Raw genomic sequence first — 19,003 nt, 5'->3', positions numbered from 1 at the left:
GAGTTAATTTCTTCATCATAAGCATCTGTCATTAGCCATTTCTAATCATGCTAACTTTGTCTCCAGACTAAGAATGGACTTTCCAATTGATAAACTGTATTTCATGACTTGCTGTTCATTGATATTGCTTAATTCTTGCTGTAGCAGTTTATTTGCTTCCTGCTCTTAAGCGTTTCTAGCTCTAGTTCGATTACTATTGAACATACTCAATTCTGGCAAAACGATGGGTATATACCTTCAAAATCCTGTAACAACTTATACAGAACAACAGATCTGACTAAACAGATAACTCACCTTGTGTGGTACTGTTATCGAGTTTCCATTGTACTACAGATTCTAAGCTTGAAGAAATAGCTTCTTAATAGTTGATGAGTTTTTCTAAAGGAATTCCCAAGATCCTTAGTTCTCTCCCAGGTTTTGGCACCGAGTATCACGATCGATAGAGTTCAGTTCAGTTATTTTACCAGCATTACCAGCATGATACAATCTTGTGATTCTAGAATACAAACTAGTCTAGAATGTTCCAGCATAGTCTAGTATACAAAAACAATGTCCTATACATAATATAAAATGCTATAAGTTAACTCCTACAAAGTGTTAAGTGACCTAAAGGTAATTATATGAAATTATTTACTGTCTCCTGCATCATAATTATGCAACATCAAGTGTGAAAAGATAAAGAAAAAAAGGAAGAAGCTGAGCCAATTTTGAAGTCTCATATCTTGGGAATGCTAGAAGTGATTTTGCTGAAATTTGGTTTGTGGAGTACTGACATTGGTGGGCGTATCCACAGCAACAATCATCTTGTTTGATTAAGGCATCACACAGCTATGGAGGCTAAAAAATTGTATTTTCTTGGCTTCCTGTCAATATACTCACGGTGTTACGTGTTGGCTCATTGGCTGCACGACACACTACTGTGTGTCTTTATTCATTTCAGCAAAATTATCATAATCAGTAGCATCCATTACTGTTGATAGTACATAAATAATGTTAAATGCTGCCAAGTAAACTAATTAAATTTAATACATGCATGCAGCTATTTGGCGTTGGCACTGTACTTGCAGATACTTCTCAGGTAAATCCAACCATGACCTTTGTAAAATTCAGTCCAGTGTTCCAGTCTTGGGTAGCCCAGTATAATGAATACACTGTAGTTACACTGGATTTGTTTGTATGGCTTCTCATGTGGGAATTATCTTTAACTGATATGTAATTGGCTATAGTGCTTTTCAAATATTATGCTTTTCCTTTCAGTTCCGATGACCCTGGAAAGTGTTTTTGCATACAATGATGCTGTACTGTCAATGTATACTTAACTATTTATTCAGTGTTAAAGCAATTACTAATATAAAATATACTGTGTGTACATTTGCCTTTATTGTTGCAGATGCTCCGATAAGACTTACAGGTGGTACAAATGAACTAGAAGGACGTGTTGAGATAATGTTTGAAGGAATTTGGGGAACAATATGTGACAGTGGCTGGGATGACATTGATGCAACTATTGTGTGTAGAGAACTAGGTTATGTGAATGGAGCAGCAACACGGCAAGCTCAATTTGGGACTGGTAGTGGTATCCTATGGTTAAACCATGTTGGATGTTTGGGAACTGAGAATAAGTTATCTCACTGTATGCACAATGGAGTTGGAAATATAGGAAGTTGTTCACATGCACAAGATGCCGGAGTAATTTGCAATACTGCAATTGGTTTGTTTTCTTTTATATAATCTCTCCTCTATTACTGTTATCTTAATAGGTTGCAAAGTTCGTCTTGCTAATGGACCAACCAGGTATGAGGGTAGAGTGGAAGTCTACTACAATGATCAATGGGGTACAGTGTGTGATGATTTCTGGAGTCTCAGTGATGTACAAGTTGTTTGCAGTGAACTGGGTTTTGGTGAAGCAGTTAATGCACCACGTCGGGCATCTTATGGACAGGGTAGTGGTCCTATCTGGCTTGATAATCTACTTTGTGTTGGTAATGAATCAACCATTAGAGATTGTTTACATAATGGATGGGGAATCCACAATTGTGCGCATTTTGAAGATGCTGGTGCAAATTGTTCTAGAATTACTATACGTAAGGACTTGCATTAAGTGTTACTGACTGTCCCTGCTATTAACCTAGCTGTTCACAAGGGGCATAAAATTTTACAGTGACATATTTTTTCATTCAAATTACATTATTTTTAAAGATCTTTTAGTCCAGGAATTTGACTAACCCCTAGCTTTTAATACTGTTCTGAAGGTGTAACTAATCTCTCAAGCCTTGCATTAATAGCAAAACAGGAGTATATGGTAGATAAACACAAGGATCTGTGCAAAAACAACCCCCCCAAAACACCTTTGCTGTAAAAAAAGAGGCGTCCAAGAAACTACAAGTATCTGTAACTTATTGTAAAACAGATAAGCTGTAGAAAAACACTCCATGAAATTAATGGGTAACTGAAAGAGCTGATATCTAGAGCGGCCAAGAATCAATAATGTTACTACAGCTGACTATGATTACCAAAGAATACCTTGGCTGTAGAACAGGTAAATAAAAGTAACCGGCAACCAAAACAGCTGATATCTGAAGCGGCCAAGAATAAAAGTTAATTTGATACAACTTAGATACAACTTACTACAATTATAAACCTGCAACAGTGAATCCTAATCGTTCAACTGTGTTCTATACATTCACCCTTGCTACATCCTAAATTAATTCTTTGTAACTCTAATTGGCTGGTAATTTGGCTGCCTTTTTTTCTTTACTTAGACTATTGAAAAAGGCGGCCAAATTACCAGCCAATTAGAGTTACAAAGAATTAATTTAGGATGTAGCAAGGGTGAATGTATAGAACACAGTTGAATGATTAGGATTCAATGTTGCAAGTTTATAATTGTAGTAAGTTGTATCAACTAAACTTTTATTCTTGGCCACTTTTTTTCTGTTTTGGTTGCCAGTTACTTTTATTTGCCTGTTTTACAGCCAGGGTATTCTTTGGTAATCATAGTCAGTTGTAGTGACATTATTGATTCTTGGCCGCTCTAGATATCAGCTCTTTCAGTTACCCATTAATTTCATGGAGTGTTTTTCTACAGCTTATCTGTTTTACATTGGGTTACAGATACTTGTAGTTTCTTGGACGCACCTTTTTTTTATAGCAAAAGTGTTTTGGGAGATATCACTAATTTTTGTCAGTTATATAATTTACAGACCCAATGTTCAAGCCATGGGGGGTGTATGATGAATTCTGCCTTGTAGAGGTGTTGCAATCAAACAGAAATCTGCTGATAGGTGGTGAGCATATAACACACATTCCTTTAGTAGCTATTAATTTTTTCTTAGGACAAGGGCCAGTGGAAATTACTGGTCATGCCAAGCATTAATGGCTACAGTCAGGGTAACCAAAGATGTGTGTAAAGCACTTATTTGCAAAGCATGCTTTTGTGATCTTGGGGAATGCCACCATCTTGAAATAGCAACTCTGAGATTGCATCTGGGATCTGGGAGTGTTTTCAGACTGAGATGTAAATATTCAGCTATATTATTCAATGACTGTTCCATTAGAGAATTTTATTGCCTGACTGTTCTATTAGAGTATTTATTGCTTGACTGTTCTATTGGAGTATATCAATCATTCTGTACTTGTCAATGAATAAAACCTACTATGACCACTGCCATAGTGCCATGAGGATGACCTATCAACTCGGTTTGCCACTCGTAGAGTTAGGTGCTTTGCTAAGGATTATGAAAGAGATCGCAAACATCGTACTATTATTTTTATTTCACTACATACAAACACACGCTTACATCATATACAAGCACAAGACACACATAAAATGTGCAAACACTATACACACAGTTCACAAACATACACCATATATTGGTTGTACTCAAGTTAATATGGAGAGGCTTGCTCTTCCAAGTATGTAAATGTTCCAAGTTGGATAATTCCTTGTATTCCTTGCCGTGCTCTGCAAACATCTGATAATCTGTTGCAATTAATTTAATGTAAGGATCATCAGAGTGGTGTACATAAAATTATAAGTTTCTCTTCTCATGCTCAATTGCAAACTTCACTGAGATTATTATTATATTGAGATTAGCACCATACACGGGTAAATTTAATTAAAACAATAAAAGAGTACTCGAGTTCAGCTAGAACTTGGGAGAGCTAAATGTCTTCTCAGAATAGTAGCAGTCTTCAATAGCACAGTCTTCTGCAGCTGGTGGACACTGATATCACTTACTCACAGTAAGCTCAAACTAGTAGAAATACTGTCTGATAGAGATCCAAGTGCACCAAGGATAAGAGGCACTATTTCAACTGTGGTGGTCCATAAACTTTTTAGTCCAATCATCAAGCTTAAATACTTATCCACTTTTTCCTTTTCCTTTGTCATCACATTTGGATCCATTACACAGGCGATGTCAATCAGGTAAGTCTTTCTACTTTGCTTGTCAACATAATCCAAGTCAGGTCTTCTGGCTGATATCAAATGGCCAGTAAAAATGTTAAAATGATATAATACCTTATAATTCTCATTCTAACCAAAGATTCGGGATGGTGTTGCCACCAATTATTGGACCTCAAAAAGCTACAGGAGCCACACAGACTCCAGTGAATGGCAGATGCTACAGCATTATGCCGGTCCAAGTAAACAGTCTGTGCCATCATTGGACATCCAGCAACTATGTGCTCGACACTCTCTGCAAACTGGCCACACATCCTGCAGTGATCTGAAGGTACAGTTCCTAAAACATGGTGTCTTAGCCAGTTGGTGAATAGAGCCTGATCTTGGGAGGCCACAATTAATGCCTCTGTAACAGGCTTAAGATGTACTTTCCTAAGCCAAGCAGAGGACTGAACACTTCTCTCAAGCAGTAACTTTGGCCATTGGCCATGCAAAGCTTTAGAGTGCCACTGTTCAATATGCTGATCCACTACAACAGCCTTAGTTGTACAAGTGTCCTGCCCTATATACAAACGTTCCTTGACTTTTCTCATGATTAGATCTTCATGGCAACTAACATAAGAAGTCAAGGCACTCATCTCCACCTGCTCTACATCAGAAACAGATAGTAGGCCTCTTCCATCCTTTCTCCGTGGTACATACAATTGATTAACATCAGCCCTAGGATGAAGGGCCTTGTACAGAGTCATTTGTTTTCTAGTCAATCAAGATCCAAACAATCATTAATTGTCCAGTGAATTATACCTCCATTGTAGCAAACTACAGGTATTGCAAAACCATTAATTGCAATGATCTGATTGTGGCCACTCAGTTTAGATTGTAGTATGGCCCTCAAGTGATGTTTGTAGGTGGCAATAATTGTAGACTTCACCTCACTGTCTTGAAAATCACTTGCTTCTAGCACACCTAAACACTTATATGAAGATGAAGGAGGTAGAGCCTCAATTGTTCCTCCAGGTAAAACAATCTAATGAAAAACGGCCAAGCTGTAAAAAAAGGAGTGCGGCCCTTGAAAAGGCTATGGTGAAAAAAGATGTGAAATCCAAAGTGGCGGCCAAGAAATGGCTGTGATGGTAGGTTAATGGTAAAAATTTTAATAACGACAATTCAGGTGAATTTGGTGCCACTTGGTCAATTGGCACAAAATTTACCTGAATTGTCGTTATTAAAATTTTTACAATTAACCTACCATCACAGCCATTTCTTGGCCGCCACCTTGGATTTCACATCTTTTTTCACCATAGCCTTTTTTTTCAAGGGCCGCACTCCTTTTTTTACAGCTTGGCTGTTTTTGATTAGATTTCACTTCTTTTTGTATTTGTATACCCCAAAGCCGGCCTATGGCCAGCTTTGGGGCTTTTTAACCTATATATTTTTCTTTACCAAAGGAAAAAGAAAAAGATGAAGCAGATTTTATAAATACTTTAACTCATTCTGATTTTATCAGTAAATGTACAAATTATACATATAATGCATATATCAAGAGTTCATAATATAAAAAGAGAGCATATATTTATTACATGTCAATTAATCCCCACAGGATAATTTGCAGCTGATCTCTCTACTGGGTGACTTGAAATGTAGCTGAACTCTCTACAGGGTGATCTGTAGATGAACTCTTTACAGGATTCTCTCTACAGGGTGACTTGACTCTAGCTTAACTCTCTGCAGGGTTATCTGTTTGTAGTTGAATTCTCTACAGGGTGATTTGTTTGCAGCTGATGAACTCTCTACAAGGTAACTTCTTCTAGCTGATCTGTCTACAGGGTGACTTGTTTCTAGCTGGTCTCTCTACAGGGCGATTTGTTTGTAGCTGAATTCTCTACAGGGTGATTTGTTTGCAGCTGATGAACTCTCTACAAGGTAACTTCTTCTAGCTGATCTGTCTACAGGGTGACTTGTTTTTAGCTGGTCTCTCTACAGGGCGATTTGTTTGTAGCTGAATTCTCTACAGGGTGATGTGTTTGCAGCTGAACTCTCTACATGGTGGTTGCTTTGTAGCTGAACTCTCTAATAAGTGACTTCTTCTAGCTGAACTCTCTACAGGGTGATCTTTTCATAGCTGAACTCTCTACAGCATGATTTTTTTGCAGCTGAACTCTCTACATGATGATTTCTTTGTAGCTGATCTATCTACAGGGTGATTTGTTTGTAGCTGAGTTCTCTATAGGGTGTTTGTTTGCAGCTGAATTCTCTACGTGGTGGTTTCTTTATAGCTTAACTCTCTACAAGGTGACTTCTTCTAGCTGATCTCTCTACAGGGTGATGTGTTTGTAACTGAACTCTCTACAGGTGATTTGTTTGTAGCTGAACTCTCTACAAGGTGATACTTCTAGGTGATCTCTCTACAGGATGACTTGTTTCTAACTGAACTCTCAACAGGGTGATCTGTTCATAGCTGAACTTTCTACTGGGTGATTTGTTTGCAGCTGAACTCTCTACATGGTAGTTTCTTTGTAGCTGAATTCTCTACAATGTGACTTCTTCTAGCTGAACTCTCTACAATGTGACTTGTTTTCTAGCTGATCTCTCTACAGGGTGACTTGTTTCTAGCTGAACTCTCTACAGGTGATTTGTTTGTAGCTGAACTCTCTACATGATGGTTTTGTTGTAGATGAACTCTCTACAAGGTAACTTCTTCTAGCTGATCATTTTACAGGGCATATTTTTTTGTAGCTGAGTTCTCTACAGGGTGATTTGTTTGCAGCTGAACTCTCTACATGGGAGTTTCATTGTAACTGAACTCTCTACAACGTGACTTCTTCTAGCTGAACTCTCTACAGGGTGACTTGTTTCTAGCTGATCTCTCTACAGGGTGACTTGTTTCTAGCTGAACTCTCTACAGGTGGTTTGTTTGCAGCTGAACTCTGGTTTCTTTGTAGCTGAACTCTCTACAAGGTAACTTCTTCTAGCTGATCTTTCTACAGGGTGATTTGTTTGTAGCTGAATTCTCTACCGGGTGATTTATTTGCACTCTACAAGGTGACTTCTTCTAGCTGATCTCTCTACAGAGTGATTGATTTTTTTTTGCAGCTGAACTCTCTACATGGTGGTAGCTTTGTAGCTGAACTCTCTAAAAGGTGACTTATTCTAGATGAATTCTCTAAATTGTGATCTTTTCATAGCTGAACTCTCTACAGGATGATTTGTTTGCAGCTGAACTCTCTACATGGTGGTAGCTTTGTAGCTGAACTCTCTAAAAGGTGACTTATTCTAGATGAATTCTCTAAATTGTGATCTTTTCATAGCTGAACTCTCTACAGGATGATTTGTTTGCAGCTGAACTCTCTACATGATGATTTCATTGTATCCGAACTCTCTACAGGGTGATTTGTTTGTAGCTGAACCCCCTACAAGGTAATTTCTTCTAGTTGATCTATCTACAGGGCGATTTGTTTGTAGTTGAGTTCTCTACAGGATGTTTGTTTGCAGCTGAACTCTCTACATGGTAGTTTCTTTGTAGCTGAACTCTCTACAATGTGACTTCTTCTAGCTGAACTCTCTACAGGGTGACTTGTTTCTAGCTGATCTCTCTACAGGGTGACTTGTTTGTAGCTGAACTCTCTACAGGTGATTTGTTTGTAGCTGAACTCTCTACATGGTGGTTTCTTTGTAGCTGAACTCTCTACAAGGTAACTTCTTCTAGCTGATCTTTCTACAGGGTGATTTGTTTGTAGCTGAATTCTCTACAGGGTGTTTTATTTGCAGCTGAACTCTCTACAAGGTGACTTATTCTAGCAGAATTTTCTACAGAGTGATTGATCTTTTTGCAGCTGAACTCTACATTGTGGTTTCTTTGTAACTGAACTCTCTACAGTGTGATTTGTTTGTAGCTGAACTCTCTACAGGGTGATCTGTTCGTAGCTGAACTCCCTACAAGGTAACTTCTTCTAGCTGATCTTTCTACAGGGCGATTTGTTTGTAGCTGAGTTCTCTACAGGGTGATTTGTTTGCAGCTGAACTCTCTACATGGTACTTTCTTTCTAGCTGAACTCTCTGCAATGCGACTTCTTCTAGCTGAACTCTCTACAGGGTGACTTGTTTCTAGCTGATCTCTCTACAGGGTGACTTGTTTCTAGCTGAACTCTCTACAGGGATTTGTTTGCAGCTGAACTCTCTACAAGGTAACTTCTTCTACCTGATCTTTCTACAGGGTGATTTGTTTGTAGCTGAATTCTCTACAGGGTGACTTGTTTCTAGCTGATCTCTGTACAGGGTGACTTGTTCCTGCTGAACTCTCTACAGGTGATTTGTTTGCAGCTGAACTCTCTTACATGGTGGTTTCTTTGTAGCTGAACTCTCTTCAAGGTTACTTCTTCTAGCTGATCTCTCTACAACATGACTTGCTTCTAACTGAACTCTCTACAGTGTGATCTGTTCATAGCGGAACTTTCTATTGGGTGATTTGTTTGTAGCTGAACACTTTGCATGATTGTTTCTTTGTAACTGAACTCTCTACAAGTTAACTTCTTCTAGCTGATCTCTCTACAGGGCAATTTGTTTGAGCTGAACTCTCTACATGATGGTTTCTTTGTAGCTGAACTCTCTATTAGGTACCTTCTTCTGGCTGATCTGACTACAGGGTGACTTGTTTGTAACTGAATTCCCTACAGAATAATTTGCAATGTAATATAATTGAGTAAATTCACTGCTTGAAGGTTCTTAGTTTACTAATTTGTTAAGATGCCTTACTGTAGTTATACTGATAGTAAAGTGTCAGTAAACTTAAGTATATGGAACATAATTATTTTACTAAGTTGTAAACTCTCAGTAAAACATCAGTGAATGCGGGTTTACTGAAAAACTACTAAAATAACAAACAATGAACTGTTCCATATACTGGGGATATACCACTGTAGTAAACTAAGATACCTCAAGCAGTGATTATAAATGCAGCTGAATGCTTTATTAGGGTGACTGTTCTATTAGAGTATCTCGATCTCGCATTTGCTACACGTAGTTGCCTTTCGAATCATAACTCAGTGGTTTGTAATCCGATTCTTCAGTACTACTGCAAGGACTTTCTATTATGATTATTCCAGCTATATACTGATTTTCAACTCATTGCTCTAAGCGGTTTGCCTGGTAGACACGAAAACTAATAGTTTTTTATTCATGAAAATCGATCGTAATTTTGACATAGGTCGGGTTTTGTGTCATATCTCCGTGGTCTTTATCCCGATTCTTTTCAAACCACAAAAAGGCACTCCTACGATGGTTGCTCCATCTACATAGCAATTTTAAACTGATTACTCAAAGGAGTTTACCCTGTAGGCGTGACAGACCTTCGACCTTATTTTACGCAAATAATCGGTCGTAACTCCGTGAATGTTCATCGGATTCCTACCAAAGTTGGTACACAGATCCGCCTTAATGAGCCCTTTAAGTGTGTCAAATTTCAGCCCGATCCGAGCATGCATTCGTGTTTTATGGCGGATTTTGCGAAGTGTACGAAATGAAGAAGTAAAAGAAGAAAAAAAACGAAGAAATTAAAACGAAATTTTGTTCGCTCGTATCTCGGAAATGGCTTTTTTTTTTTTTTTTTTTTTTAACCCGGGCTTGATGGACTGCCCTTGCCTACCACCCCCAGCACATAAATGGCCTGTGCTGGACAAACCGGGACTTTCTTAGTCCACGGCAAACTGAGACTCTGCCCGAATCAGCTCCACAATTGGGGGAGTCTTAACATAGTGACCGATGGATGATCGGGCTCCGCGGATGCATTGTATGGAGGACCGCAAGGGAGAAAAAGATAGACAGCACCTTAACCACCCCATGACAACAGAGTAATCATCGCCCCACTTGTTTGAAAGTTGATGAGCCAAGCGTTGATAAAAAACAGAAGCCTCATGAGCCAGACCACCAGAAGCAGACATTACCAGGGGGTAAAAGAGGCATGCTCCTCCTCACGAATTCTCTGAGCATACGCACGTTTCTTAATGTTCTCGTGCCTCCGATAACAGGAGGCCAGTGATGAGGACGCATTAGAAGCAGCCAGAGGGTTGAACACCCGCACATCCACAAAACATCTTTCACTTCTTCCACCCCAAAAACCATTCATGGCGATGTCAAGACGGGCACCATCTTGGATATTGGCAGAAGCAGGGTAGTCCTGCTGTGAAACCGGCTGGAGCTCTGGTTCAACAGCTACCTGAGAGCATACTTCAGTCAACAGGGTAGCAGTTAGATCTCTGATCTCATTGTGGCGGATAGAAGGTAAGCCACCCTTGGGACAGGATAAAGCATGCTCCACTGAAAAGGAAGTCCCACATGCACAGTGAGCAGGAGTCCGCTGAGGAGACCACCCATAACGTAGTGCCACGGCATCATGAAACGCGGACTTATGCAGTGCAAAGCCATGTTCCTGTAGGGGCCGGGTGGTAAGCCAGTTGGAGGCCCCTTTGGCTGAGGCTAGATCTAAAGCGCGTTGAGAGGAGGGATCTAAGGGGGTACGCAAACTGGAAGATCTATCCGAATAGTTGGAAGATTTGGAATTGCGGATTGCGGACTTGCGAGATAGCTGTTCTGTTTTAACAATAGCCGAATTGATACCCCGGTCCAGAATGAATTGTGAAAGAGGCTCAGTAATGTGACACGAGGCTGAATACTCCTCAGCTGCAATAAGAGTTGGGTTTATGATACCCAAACCACCATATCGAGGTGGAAGGGCAAATAATTTATGGATTGTGTCATTTGGTGGAGAGCAACCCATCAAAGTAGGGATAAGTACCAGCCGGATGTTGTCCTCAAGGGGTTGTAAAGCCTCTGATATGTTTGGAGTAGTGCAACAAAGGTAGAGCCAATGGCTTGACAAGCCATGAGTGAGAGCGGAATAAGCAGCATGCGGCTGAACTTGTGCGAACTTGGCAAGCCGTGTAATCTCTGCTGACCAACCAACAACCTTGTCCCTCACAAATTCCTGGACATAAGCGTTTGAACCAATGGCAGCCCCAAGGTAGGGACGGCCCGCAGAAGTAATTTGAACATCAGTATCTGAGAACAGAGTAGTAGCAATTGAATGGAACCTTTCCTTAGAAACTAACCAAGTTTTAGGAGCATTCACAAAATAGCCAAAAGCAGGTCCCTTAATACAGAGCTGGTTCCACCAGATGAGTAAGTCCTGTATACTGCCACAAGCACAAGCATCATCAGCATACCAGACCTGGTCCACTGTCCCATGAAGTTGATTGATTAAAGGCACTGTAGCAAGGGCATACATAGGCATAGCTAGTGGGTCTCCCTGTGTAGTACCCTCCTCTGATAAAATAACCTCCCCAGAAACAAGCAAAGAGGCTGGAGACCTACAAATGTGACCGGGCCTGCGATAACAGGGCATGTGGGCGCAAACTACACCGCGTCACTCTACAGGTCATATCTCAGCACTGGAACAGAATATTTGTATTTTGTTACTTGCATCATAGAGCCAATTAAATTCTTACTAGATGCTCAAAATTGCATTGCCATAACATCATGGTACAAAAAGTTATGTGTGATGAACATTTGAAAAAGTAGGCAAAAATTATGTGCCCACATGCCCTATTTTTGCAGGCCCAGTCACAAATATTGATCAGAATAGTGGAAAGTGGCGGGCACAGTTGTCTAATGTTGTGTAAAGCCACCAAACGGTTCAGCGAGTTAAAGGCATTGGAGGCGTCCACCAGCAACACAGCCTCAGTGCTTCCTTCCTCAAAAACCTTTCGGACAGCATGAACCGCAGTCTCCGCCCCAGAAAGTTACCCCGCACAAAGTTGGTGTGAACCAGCTGCCTCCTGAATGTCATCCCGCAGGATGACCAGCACAGCCTTAGCAACGATACGTCTCATAACCTTGCACACACCAATAGGCCGCACCCCAGGATTTTTATCCAAAGCAATGAGGCGACACACCAAAAAAGGCGAGAGCAAATCTGGGGAGAGGAAAACAGTACATAAACGACGAGCAAATGAGGACATTGCAACACACAATTCACCTGAAGCAGAGTGGAATGATGTACAAAGTCGACGCCAACCACGAGCGTCGATCCCAGAGGGTCCAGCCGCACCAGATGTTCGCAAAGCAGCAGACCTGATAACAGCAGCATTAAGAGAAGAGAATATAACAGGGTGTACGGATGGTGGGTCAGCCCAATGCTGTAGAAGACACTTAGGATCCAAAGGCTGAGCTGGAGGATGTTTAGCCCGCAGAACATCTCGGAAATGGCTGGAGCGATTCTCTTCAAATTTGGTGTGTAGACTCCCCTTACTGGCCGGCACCTCTCTAGGAGATTTGGTTCCAATCGTATAAGGGATCACAGAGCTACATTGGTGTGAAAATTACGTTTTCTTCCTGTTAATATACTCACGGATGTCACGCCGGCTTCTTGGGCCGCACGACACACTACCGTGTGTCTTGATACCCTCACTATCAGTTGCTCTGCCCCTGTTATTATTATTACTAGGACCAGGTCACATACAACCAAGTACATACACCAACATGACAACCCCCTGGTGACGCTATTTAATTGTGGGTTTAACACAGAAGTTTTATGTACTGTAACCTATAGCTAGACTGTAGCAGACCACAGATGAGAGGCAACATATTTATATAAAACAGGAACATGTAAACTTAGTATTGATGTATCCTGCATAATATGCTGTTCTTTAAAATGTGCTTTTATGCAGGGTGGTCACTGTTGTTTACCAAATGGTAGAGACGCACGTCATGAAAGCCACTTAGAATATGGAGCAGAGATAAGTTTTGCAACATCATTATTAAAGTTCTTTGCTTTGTAAGAACAGTAGTGCATCTTTTTTGATTGCATGAGATTAAATGTTTTGTTTTTGAAAGATTAATAAAGGATTTGCATACATGAATTTATTGTAAAAGTGAAAAAAAGTATGAGTACATAAGTACATACAAGGTTAAAGTTTAAAACGATGGTTACATTCTTTGTCTGTCTCCTACAGCCTCTCCTTCTTCTCCAACCTTGTCCTCTCCCATCTCTACCTGTGTGTCAGTATTGGAGATGATGAAATCCTGGTGATGGTGAATTTAAATATAAACTAAATAGGTAATTTTGTAGTACTCATGATTCATTGGCCAATACAGGTGGTATGGTGGAGGTGGAACAGTTGATAATCTAGCAAGCATAGGCAGATCTAGGAGACACTGTCAGGGGGGCCAAGGAGTTTTAGCGCACAACAGTGTTTTAAATTATTCCACTAAGAGGATAAGAATGGAATTCTAGTACACAAGTTATATTAATTTGCATAACTTTATTCAGCATATAGCTGGATGAATGATGGACATACAGCTTTTAAGATTGTAGTTGGAGAAAACTTTAAAAATTAGACCTCCTATGTTTGAATTTCAGAGCATTTTTGATAGTACTTAGCTAACAAAGTGTATGCTTTGCATTGCATACAAAGATTGGTTGAGATAAACCTGTTTGATGGTAAAGTGTATACCAAACCAAGCTAGCAAGTGCCATCGTACCTGGAGGTGTTGGGACTCCAGTAGCTGGAGGTGGCGGGACAGTAGCAGGGGCGGATCCAGAATTTTTAAAGGGGGATTCCACTCTAGAATTGCAACTTCAGCCTAGCTATATAAAGTTGAAGACCGAAAAGAAAAAAAGGTCATCACCTGCTGCATGACAATAGCTACCCCTCACCATAGATATCCTTACCAACTACATTTCCTTATTTACAACTCCACAAGTAGCCTGCTACACTGAGAATACTGTGACTGCTCTATTAGAGTACTTCGATCTTGAATGCTCTATTAGAGTATCTCGAGTAAGACAGGCCTTCCAAAAGGGGTTCCATGGAACTCTTTGAACCTCCCCTGGATCCGCCCCTGAGTAGAGAGTCCACTAGCACTTGGAGGTGTTGGGACAGTTACCAGTCCACTAGTACTTGGAGGTGTTGGGACAGTTGCCAGCCCACTTGGTATTGGAACAGTTGCGCTTGACCCACTAAAACTATTTCAAATTTTTTTGTTCAAATATCTGACAATAATTACGGCCAATCAAAATTTTCACAATACTTTTCCTATGGGAAAGCCATACAAGCAGTGTTCATTACAGCCCTTTCCCAAACTTGTAATGGAATCAAGCTGCACATGTCTGTTGTTGACACCTTTGCTGTTACCGCTAATGATCTGCTTGGCTGAAATGTTAACTCTGTTGAGAAAAAATCCACTTTTAATTTTTAGCTGTTTTTAAGGATTCAGCTCAACTTGTAAATGACTAAGTTAGGTGACTAAATGATTTAGTAAACCTGTAAATGAGCCGTACCATAGTCTAAACTCTTGGTATGGGGTACCCATATACAAATATGAACACGCAAACTAACCCTCACAAAGGAAGATTAGCATTCAACAGAAGTGATGGCATCACCCACATTTATAACCCAATAAGTGGGACATACAAGGTTGATGATCACTTCTCCAGTGTCCATACTTTCCCATTATGACTGTTGGGTTGGTGCAAGTATGGCGTATTAAGGACCAACCGAAGTAACCTGATTATCAAGGTGTCATTATTTTTCAGGTCAGTTTACATGCTAAGAGATACGTTGGGACCATTACTAAGTGTTCAGATTGCACAGGTGTTCTCATTTTCAAGTGCCCTGATTAACAGGTTCCACTGTAAAAATATATGTTCCCTGGATCTCATCAGTTTTCACACTATTGCTACCACACGATTGTCATCACTCTTTACACTACATGGACCTACACACGCGTGCACACATCACGAGCGTACGCACACACACACACACACACACACACACACACACACACACACACACACAATGCCTTCTTCAAAACAAGTACAGTGTTTTATGTATGTAGGTAAATAGGTAGGTTGAAAAGCCAGGGTGAAAAACAGTTGCTGCAGTATAGTTATGAGCTACAAGGAAGCAGTTTCATAAATTTTAACAGATGGACATCACAGCGTAATTGAATTTGTCTGGAAATACTGTCCTTTCAAAGTTTGTAGTGATAGCATTACATGATGGTATTGACATGTATTTAAGTTATGTGTCTTTGGTTTGTACTGACCACAAAGGCATGCCCAAGTTAACCTCTGAGGTTAACAGTTTACTGTGCTGTGCCAGCCTACTTGTATCAGTCACCTGTACTGCAGTAGTGAAATATGTTTATAACCTGATTACAATTAGTAGCTTTTACTTGTGGTATTAATGATCACCTGTACAACCAGTTTTTAAACAAGGCATCACTGCATCTATTCATATTAGGGATAGAGCCACTAGTTATATAATTATTTCTAAGCCATGGCAGCATAAGCAAAGTTTAACCAAATAACTATGTCATTCTAAGGCAAGTAAAAGGCCTTGACTAAAGCCCTTATGACTCCTTTCCTACAAAGACCCAATTGATTTCATAGGAGCCATTTCATGTGGCCAGCAGCTACTCTTAAAATGCTGTACTATCAGTGTCAGTGAGTGGTTGACAAGTAATTAGTTCTACAGTACATTGGTTGCCCCAATGATTGAAATAAACATTCAAGTGGTGTAGAAACACAGGATGGAGAAACAATAAAAGTTAAAATGTCCTGTCAAATTGCTTGATGTGCACTCAAGTTTCACAATGCCCTGACAGTATGACAGGACATGTCTGAAAAGTTATTTCGCACACCGTGTGTATGGCTGAATGGAGCATTTATGGAGTTGTCTCAGTTTCAACTACTCTAAATTGTCAATAAAAAGTTATTGTGTTTGACATCGTCCTGTGCTACCTCTTAGACCCCACTCTACTCATTAATGCAACCTACAACCAACATGTCGCAATATCGACAGTATTTGACCTGGTTCACGTCTTTCTTCTTTGTTATCTACTCTCGCCAGCATTTATTTCATAGAACTGCACTTCTTATTTCTTACTTGTACACTAACTCAACACTACAACAGCTCAGCTATTTATACTATACATTGTTTATAAGGAATGTTCTAGAATATCCTAGCTAAGATAAGAGTAAAAATAGTCAGTATTTACTATCTGCTAAGTCACTGCTGACTTGTGCTAAGCATGATTGTTCATGTTGCGGCCACAATTGGGCCTGATACTTCTGGTTTGCTATACTGTTTGGAATAATCTTTTGCATCTTTGCGACAACTTCTTTAGGTGAAAACCTTTTACTCCTGCTTGTTATCAAGTCATCAGTATCACTATGGCTCGTGCTTTCTCCTGATTTTGCCGGGTTTGGCCGAGTAACTCACAGTTCAACTACAAAAAAATCTTCCTGTAGAAAATTCAGCTACAAACAAGTCATCTGTAGAGAGTTTAATTACAAGCAAGTCGCTCTAAAGAGAGTTCAGCAATAAACAAGTCACACTGTAGACTTCAGCTATAAATTCTATAGAGATTTCTGTCACCCTGTAGATAGTTCAACTACAAACAAGTCATCCTGTAGTGGGTTCAGTTACAAATAAGTCATTATGGAGAGAGTCCAGCTACAAACAAGTCACCCTGGTGTAAGTTCAACTACAAACAAGTCACCCTGTAGTGAGTTCGACTACAAACAAGTCACCCTGTAGCGAGTTCAGTAACAAATAAATCACCCTGCAGAGAGTTCAGCAACAAACAAGTCACCCTGTAAACTTCAGCTACAAACAAGTTACCTTGTGGAGATTTCAACTACAAAGTAGTCTACCTGTAGGAGAGAGGACATGTGATAATTTTCATACAGTATTGATTTTTTGTAAAAAAATGCATTATTATAAAAAAGTATCCATAGAATTCAGGTCTTGATGTCTCCTCCTGTCTGCAGAGAAACACAAGTAAAAGAACTACAGAGCTGGCCACAGGCTGGCTTTGGAATATACAAATACAAAAACAAGTGATATCTATACAAAAACAGCCAAGCTGTGAATAAAGGGTGTGGCCTCCAAACAGCCAGGGTGAAAAAAGGTGTGAAATCAAAGGTGGTGGCTGTGATGGTATATAGGTTAATGGCAAAATTTTTAATAACAATAATTCAAGTGAATTTGGTGCTGAATCCTAGGAGAAGGAAACACAAATTCAACTGAAATGCCGTTATGAAAAATTTTGCCATTAACCTAACATTACAGCCATTTCTTGGCTGCCACCTTTGATTTCACATCTTTTTTCACCCTGGCTTTTTTGGAGGCTGCATCCTTTTTTCAAAGCTTGGCTGTTTTGATATAGATTAAAATTAAACAGCCAGGTTTTTGACCATTTATGCAATATATCAATATCCCATAGAAGTTGTAAGTAATCGTCTTCAAGTCTAATTGATCAAAAAATCTTGGCATCATCAGCAAAATTTAATAGTGAGATTGGGCTGTCCAGAGATATCGGATTAAACGGAATATCATTAACATAAAAAAAAGCAGGGGGCTAAGGACTGAACCTTGGGGATCTCTGCTAGAGACTGTGGTCTGTGGACTAACTAGAGTGGTCAGCATTAAGGACAGCTCATTGCCTTCTACTAGAAAGAATATTCTGTACCCATCTTAGTAGGCCTGCTTATATGCTTCCAATTTCATTAGTAGTTGATTATGAGGGACAGAATCAAACGCCCTTTGGAAATCTAAATAAATAGTGTCAACAGCATAGCCATCATTGTGCAATTGAGTTCAGTAATCTATTGCTGTAAGAAGTTGTGTTGTGCATGACCTGCCAGCAATGAAACCATTTTGGCTTGGAAAAAAAAATTAACTGTTAGGGAGCATGTGGTGTGTGATTTGTTCTTTGATGATTGACTCCAAAATTTGGACTATAGGTAATGTTAAACTAATTGGACAGTAGTTATCTGCAACAGAACGGTTTCCCATCTTGTGAATTGGTGTGACATGAGCATGTTTCCAACTACTAGGGAGACAGCTACTACTAAGTGACTTTTTAAAATGTATACACAATGTAACACTAAGTTGTAAAGCAGTTTCCTTAAACAAAAGTAGAGGCCAACTGTCAGGTCCTGATGATTTGTTCACATTGAACTTCTCTAGCCTGTCAAGTACAATGAATGGTGTTATATCGACATCATTAAGTGTTGGTACTATGTGATCCAGATGAAATGAGGATATATCCTCTCTAGTATATAATACACTAACTAAATGACTGTTGAAAACATTAACCAACTCAGTATTGGAGTGTGTCATGGAGCCATCAGTGTGTTGCAGACAGTTGATACTAGACTTTGATTTTAATCTGGAATTTACATATTTCCAAAATAATTTCTGGTTAGTCTTAATATTGGAGGCGATTTTCTCTTCATATGACTTGCAAAGAGATCTTGTCAATCTACGTAACTTACTTCTATAACGGATAGTCAGTCACTGTGCCAGATAACATATACTGATTCCAAAGCTTACATTTTTCTTGATATAAAATGTGTCACGTGAATCACGTGTCATATAAATGTTTTTCATTTTAGGTACATGGCAGGGTATGCATTCCTTAAGAATTGACTAATAGTGAGAGGCAAATACATCCCATGCTTGATGAATGTCTAAAGAACTTAACGTGTTATCCAGGTCAATAGTCTCTAGTGAGGTTTGCATCCTGTCAAAATCA

At 39.6% G+C, this 19,003-nt stretch overlaps 1 protein-coding gene across 1 annotated transcript in view; it reads left to right on the top strand.

Annotated features, from left to right (window-relative positions):
• Positions 1-223: 223 nt before the first annotated feature.
• The window catches only part of LOC136248010 (sushi domain-containing protein 2-like), a 130,100-nt gene continuing 111,320 nt past the window's right edge, over positions 224-19,003 (top strand). The window contains exons 1-3 of the mRNA XM_066039826.1: positions 224-227; positions 1,391-1,711; positions 1,761-2,084. Of these exons, the coding sequence (XP_065895898.1) occupies positions 224-227; positions 1,391-1,711; positions 1,761-2,084 (649 nt within the window). The remainder of the gene's footprint in view (positions 228-1,390; positions 1,712-1,760; positions 2,085-19,003) is intronic.

Source organism: Dysidea avara, chromosome 2 (assembly GCF_963678975.1).
Source record: "Dysidea avara chromosome 2, odDysAvar1.4, whole genome shotgun sequence".
Classification (NCBI taxonomy): Eukaryota; Metazoa; Porifera; class Demospongiae; order Dictyoceratida; family Dysideidae; genus Dysidea; species Dysidea avara.
Note: the sequence above shows the minus strand (reverse complement) of the source record. Positions and strands in the feature narration are given on the sequence as shown.